Source organism: Limulus polyphemus, unplaced genomic scaffold (genome assembly GCF_000517525.1).
Source record: "Limulus polyphemus unplaced genomic scaffold, Limulus_polyphemus-2.1.2 Scaffold26, whole genome shotgun sequence".
In the NCBI taxonomy this organism is placed as follows: domain Eukaryota; kingdom Metazoa; phylum Arthropoda; class Merostomata; order Xiphosura; family Limulidae; genus Limulus; species Limulus polyphemus.
In genome coordinates, this window is record NW_013665636.1 from 1,763,213 (window position 1) to 1,770,266 (window position 7,054).

Here is a 7,054-nt window from a genome sequence, read left to right on the forward strand (position 1 = left end):
TTTAGCCATAAAGAGTGTATTATGGCATTTTTTTAAATGTGAAATTATAACAGATTTGATGAAAAGAGAATTATTTAAAGCTCTGAATATAACTGTGGTAACCAACAGTGTAATGTAAGTGAAATTATCACAGATTGTATTGTAACAACAGAGCAGGAAGAATAATTCGTCTTGTCAAATTGTATTCTATCTGAATCAGCCTGTTTGGAAGTTGATGAAAAAGAAACAATTACTTAAAGCTCTGGATACAACTATGATAACCTTGAGTGTAACAAAAATTTGTATATACATTTGACTTGTTTTAGCATATTATTTTAAAACAAGTGGATTGTGTGCTGTTTGTTTGTCATTGAAATTCATCACCAACAAATCACAGACACCTACTGTAAAAGAATCCAGCCCACAAATAAAAACCTGACATGAGGGCCAAGGTGTATGTAAGTATTGGAAAATGTGTGAACTTACTTAATACTCAGATTTGAATATTTATCATAAATCTTTATTTAATATACATTTTGGAATGTCTGATGACAATTTTTTAATAAAAACAAAGCATCACAGCTAAATACTGTAAATGTACAGATTACTAAAACCACAGAATTTGACATTAGATACAAAAATCAAAACATGTTTGGCTCATTTGTTTGCATAAAATATATATATCTAGTATAATATAGATAGATAATAGCATCATGCAGTATCTAATATTTAAAGTTTCACATTTTGAACATCATTTAAAAGTATATTAGTTACTACCATATCTCGAGGTATAAACTGTTTTTAAAAATCTTATGAAAATAAAGTAATAAAATATAGTAATAATTGTAGAAAGTCACAGAAGTCTTATTTCATCAATTCTATAATAAAACTGGTAAAATTATAATAATGCCTTCGTTACAAGTCTTCCTAGGTGCAATCATGAGAAATGAAAAAAAGATTTAAAATAAATTTATTATTAGTGTGACAAGTATATGAAAAGTGACAGATTAATATCAAACATTTATGTTGAAACCTAAGTTACTGGGCTTACATTTAATTTAGGTCATTAATAAATTAATACAACAGAATAGAAATTACTACCAAGTCTTTAGTTCATCCAGCACTACTATTAGATGAGGATTTCCTCCAAGTCTTTCAACTTCTACTCTTGCTCTAAAATTTGAAAATAGTTTAGTTAGTTTATTACAAAAAGTACTAATGCAATCATACACTGTCGTGTCAGCAAGAAGAAACAGATCTTAGAAAATATTAAACAACGTCCATGTTAAATATTTTACATTTTTATTTACTTACTATGTTAAAGCACATTAACAAGTAGAGAGAGATACTTTAAAATTACAGCTATCAATGATAATGTTGGTTACACTTAATGCATGTGTAATCAGCTTTGTTTAAACACTGGCTTTGATTCTGTTTATAGTCAAATAACATGTTCCATTATTTATTTTTACTTTAGGTATATATTTTAATGCAAAAGTTTCTTGTGTATACACCTAATCTCATGTAATGATTTGGTTATTGTAATATCATTTTTTCCCAATATACATAATTTTCTGTTAGATAGTTTAGGCAGAGTATTCATACCGAGTTGAATGTGAAATGGAATAACATTGATATGCTGCTCCAACATACAACTCAATAGAAACAAGCACTTCAATAAAATCACGCAGGCAGATGAAAGGAGCCAGACAAAGGTATAGGAGAGAAAAGGGAGGCAAAAGCACTAGAATAACAATGGCATCACACCCCAACATACTCTAGCAATAGATCAATTAAATATGAAGTTATAAGGCCAAGAAAGATAAACATGCTACTGTATAGAAGATAAGTGAACAAGCAGTGCCAAAAAACCCCTCAAGAGAATGGTGGATTACAATGGAAAAAAAGGTGAATGAAGGAAAAATAACAGAAAAGATGAAGGTGGGAGAGCTTAAGCCTATGAAAGGGAAACAAAAGGCAAAGGATCTGACTCCCAAGTCTGAAGAAAAGGCTCCAGAGTGTAGGAGTTGGAAAAAGACAATACAGCACAAAGGAATGCTTAGTCATATGAGGTAACAGAGGAAGGAGGATGAGACATGCATGCACCAACGTAGTGGTAAAAGTAATTGAATATGGACTTGCATATCTGGACAGGAAGTAAAAAAGATAAAAGGAAGAAGCAGGTAACAAAATACAAAATGAAGGAAAGAAACACACCTAAGAAACGCAGTCCCAAAATTACAAAAAAAGGCTTAGGTAGATTCAAGACAGCATGGGTAAAAGATTAGGCGAAAGTAGGTGGTGGGAAAAATCTGGCAAAATTTCTTCCATTATGAACAAGAAACATAGGCACAGCATAAAATTGTACATATAGAAGGCAGCACAAAATCAAGGAAAGCTAATATGTGAGTGGAAGTAAGATATTGTATCAGAAGTCCAACCATTTGCAAGTTATTAATCTCCTGTCTTCTCTACCAAAAACCTAGAACTTGCAATAATAAATATGTTTCTTCAGAAAAAACACACCTCAAAATAACTTTTTAAACCAATAATATCCTAAAAATAACAAAACTATATCTACTTGCATATATTTCCAAAGAAACCAAAAACTTGCATGGATTTCTCTCCCATTTCTATGCTGTTTGAAAGACTTGTAAGAAATATTAAATTTAATTCCAGTAAAACTTTCCACTATCCCTTTACTCAAGTAAACCAATCAACAAAATATATTGAAAACCATAGAAGTACAAATTTTGAATACGTAAATCAGCAAGTCACATGACAACCACAGAAGTTATAGAGCTATAGCTGAACAAAATGTACGAAAACTATGTTTTGACATTTTTTTGAGCTTCATATGTACAGTAATGTTCCTAAACATTTATAGCTTTTGAAAAAAGTATATAACAACCCTTATAATCTATTGTTTACAAGCTATTATGATACTCTCTTGGCTTACATCTAATCTACTGTTTACAAACGATTATGATACTTACTCTCGATCAAGTTCTTCTAATGTTTTTCTTGTGTATTCAAAGGAACCAAACTTTTCCATGAGATCCACTGAATACTTTTTAATCTCTACATCTCGAGTTCTTTGACGTATAATATCTAAAGGAGTCAAGGATAACTATCCAAACATGATGTTTTACTTACATTTTAATGTGATACTAACTGGTAGGTGATGACAGTATAGTAAACTTCAACAATTACCTGTGAATAGGTTAGTATAAAGCAAGAAAACTAGAACTTATAACAATTACAAAAAACAAAATAATGAAAACAGTCTCACAAGAGAATGAGAAGTGAAAACTCTTGTGGGTGATTATTTTTTAAGTTATTTTAAAAGGATACTAATCATTTGAGGGTCTTCAGGATGGGAGCGAATGGCATGAATTATTGGATACGAAAACTTTCCCTCCGTGAGATCTTCACAATAGCTTTTGTTATCAGTGTACTGGAAAAAAAAGTCAGACATTTTGCACAGATATATATCTTTGTCCATAACTATAAACATTTCAAGAATGCATGAGTCATTTCCTAATTCTGGTTCCAAGCAGCACAACTTAATTTTGGTTTCCTTAGTTTTTCAAAAATATGTTAAGGTGAAATTTAAGGAGCTTTAGTGATTTTTTTCATGACATACACTACTGAAAATAATTATGGAAATGGCCATTCATTGTGTGAAAATGAACTTGACCAGAGTCATATGTTGATAGTTTACACTGTTAATGATTGTCATCCAATCAATCAGAGTGCCACATCAGTACAAAGCCTATAATAGTACAGGCAGTCATACTATGCCCAGAAGTAATAATGTTAAATACAGCATTAAGGTCTTGCCAATAACCTTGCTGCAAATATATATGTAAATGTCACCTCATGAGAACATTGAGATACACATTAGCACAAAGTCATCTTAATGGATGCTTGAAAGAGATAACCAATCCAAATGAATGCCAGACCATAAACAGTGGAATGAGCATAGCTGCATCTCAGCCAATGGTGTCAGTGAACTAAACAAAAATGAATGTGACAAGTAAAGGCAGATTCTAATCCATCATGCTGTTCCATTAGGAATACAACTCATTGGTTTGGGACTCATCTTCTAGTTCGACAATGATCCCAAGCATACAGCAGATGTAGTGGAGTGATGTATTTATGGTAGAGGCCAATGGAACATTCAAAACCATGTTTTTTCATGCACAAGGTCCATATATGAGCTTGTTTGTTTGAAGTTAACCCCATTGCCCCAGGTATCCTATACTGAGCATGACACAAGGTTTTAGTGTCTTACATTCAAAATTTTATTATACTACTTTTTGTTTATGTTATACCAATTAAAATAGTGCTAAAATCTTAGCTAATAGTTCATATTTTACTAGTATACAAGTTTTAAGGTACTTGATGATGACAAAACGTTGTACATTTGCTGTTATGTTAAACTTATATCAAAGTTTTTCTTCATTACCCATTCAAGCAGTCTCCAAGCACATTTAGAAGAATATTCCACAATCATACACTGATAAACTGATGAAAGCAACAAAAACTTTGTTTGTAGTTAAGCACAAATCTACAAAATTGAATATTTGTGGTTTGCCCACCATAAGTATCAAAACCCAGTGTTTAGCATTATAAGCCTTCAGACTTACTGCTGTGCCACAGGGGACAGAAAGAAAACAAGATGTACAAAATTCTAGTGCATTTTACAACTTATTCAATGTTTTCTGTAATAATGCTTTGTATAAATTAATCATATAGTTTCCACTACTCAATGTTTCTCACTTTTATATGTGTATCTTGTCTGTTTCCATAATTATTTCCTTTAGTGTATCACAAACCATTTATTTAACCTTTCACATTTTAAAATATTGCATGATCATTTTGTACATTTCTCTGAGAAAACTCTGTGAAACTTCCAACAATTTTATATAGAATACACTAGTCTATTAATTACACTCATAAATACATTTTCTGTGACATTAAAAGCCTACTTATGAAACAAAATTTAATATCAATTTCTTACAGTAAAATAAAACAAGTACTTGTAAAAATTTCTTTTATTAAATGTTTGTAAGATTTGCCCTAAAAACTTGTTAAATTATTAAAATGTTTCTTCAAGATTAAGTAATTTTTTGATGTGAAATATCAGTTGATACTGTATAAAACCAACAATGTAGCAGGAGTTGTAAAGCAACTGCACTATGCATTAAATTAAAATATTTTATCGCAAAAATTCCTTTTGAATTGCTATAAAATTTAAAATTATGAAACTCCTTGAAAGTTAATATCTCCCTATTTCCGATAGATACTTACCAGCTATTCTCAGTTTGACTGCCCTCTAAGTGTGCAAATTTTCGCTTGCCACTAGCTTTGAAACTCCCACCTAGTTCCATGTAGTTCAATTGCATTTAAGCATGCAAATTAGCATGCGACAGTCCACCACCATTAGGAGTGCAACAAACCCTCATGTAACAGCTGACTCCCTCTATGCAGTTGAACCCAATCTTCACTTCTTGATTAGGCAAGAAAAATGACCCCAGACATGTTAAGTATCTATTGGAAATATATTTTCAGCGTAGGAAAATATTAACATCTGATACAATTACTTACCTCCTCTCACAGTTACAGATAAAATCCAACATTGAGCAGGTGGAGAGACCTGTGTAAAATTCCCTAGACGAGTACTCTTGAAAAACATCTGAAGAGCACCCATGGAAAGGAAACACACTAGTGGGAGACTGCACTACATCTGAATCAGGTATACTCTTCACCCATATGGAGCCAACAGGTGTGGTGTTGCAATCAAAGGGCAGAACAAGGTAACAATTCCAAATCCCTAAGGAAAAGGAATGTGAATAGAGTGGCTAAAGTGCACCAGACCATAAGCGGGAGGTCAATTCCAGTCCAGAACAGTGGCACCAGAAGGAATTCATTCAGTCCATGGTAGGAGAAGGGCTCTCTACCATTCATCTCAGGTTTAGGAACCAGAAGGAAAGAGAAGCCTCTATTCTGAGAACATAAACCATCATGTGCACAAATCCAACACAAACTGCACTAAGAAACCCTGGGAATGTACATCTGGACAATGTCAGGAAGTTGGAAATGCAATGTGGAGAGTCAATTCCAGTCCAAAACCAATCGGTATTGGGTATGTAACATCCAGTCCATGGTAGGAGGAAGTTCCCAGCCTACTCACTTGTGAGGACTTATGTTGGCTAGTCCAGCTTCAACCAAAATCAGTTGCCCAGGATCCAACATCCAGGCTGCAGTAGGAGGAAGGGTTTCCAGCCAAAGGGGCAAACTGCAAAATAGATGTAAAAATCCCATCCAGACCAGCAGCATCTGGAATAAAACATCAGATCCCAGACAGGAGGATAATCATGCCTTCTACACAGGCAGAACACTACCACCCTACTCTCAAATGAGTGGAATTGTGCACACTCAGGAGGATTCCTCCATGATCCACCACAACAGTGGCTAGGAGCTGGTAACTGGTAAGGACTCCTGTATTCCACTGGAAATGTGTTAGAGAGTCCAGAGAACAGCATCAGCAGAGAAAATGCAATGGGTGATCACAAAAACCTATTTTAAAAAGCAAACCATTCTTTATTCTGGCAATCTTAGGAAAGTTAGAGATGGGCAGCAATCTCTTTCTCCTTTATTCATGTTAGTCCATGAGTGTACAGTCTGGTACAAACATATTTATTACTAGCTGGAGATGACGAAAGTTATATAAATTCATGATTAATGAAAGGTTATCATAGGATATGAAAAGTTGCTTCCCTTATATGTAATTGTAAAATACCCAAAAATGCAAAAAAAAAAACTGCAAAACATCAAATGTGAAACCACAAGCTGGCAAGTATTTTTGCAATGGACCCAACAAACCATCATGCCAAATTTGGTGAAGATCCATCAACAGGGGGTGAAGTAGTGGTAAAAAATGCCCATAAAATCTGCAAAATGTAAAACTGAAAACTTATATGTATCCCACATGGACCTACTGAATGTCTGTACCAATTTTGTTGAAGATCCATCCACACCCTGTGAAGTAGTTAAATGAACATACAAC

The 7,054-nt window shown here is 33.4% G+C and overlaps 1 protein-coding gene across 1 annotated transcript in view; it reads right to left on the reverse strand.

Annotated features, from left to right (window-relative positions):
• Positions 1-498: 498 nt before the first annotated feature.
• The window catches only part of LOC106459235 (geranylgeranyl pyrophosphate synthase-like), a 17,336-nt gene continuing 10,780 nt past the window's right edge, over positions 499-7,054 (reverse strand). Inside the window, exons 4-6 of the mRNA XM_013918840.2 lie at positions 3,334-3,436; positions 2,976-3,090; positions 499-1,152 (exon numbers count right to left, since the gene is read on the reverse strand). Of these exons, the coding sequence (XP_013774294.2) occupies positions 1,077-1,152; positions 2,976-3,090; positions 3,334-3,436 (294 nt within the window). The 3' untranslated portion in view covers positions 499-1,076. The remainder of the gene's footprint in view (positions 1,153-2,975; positions 3,091-3,333; positions 3,437-7,054) is intronic.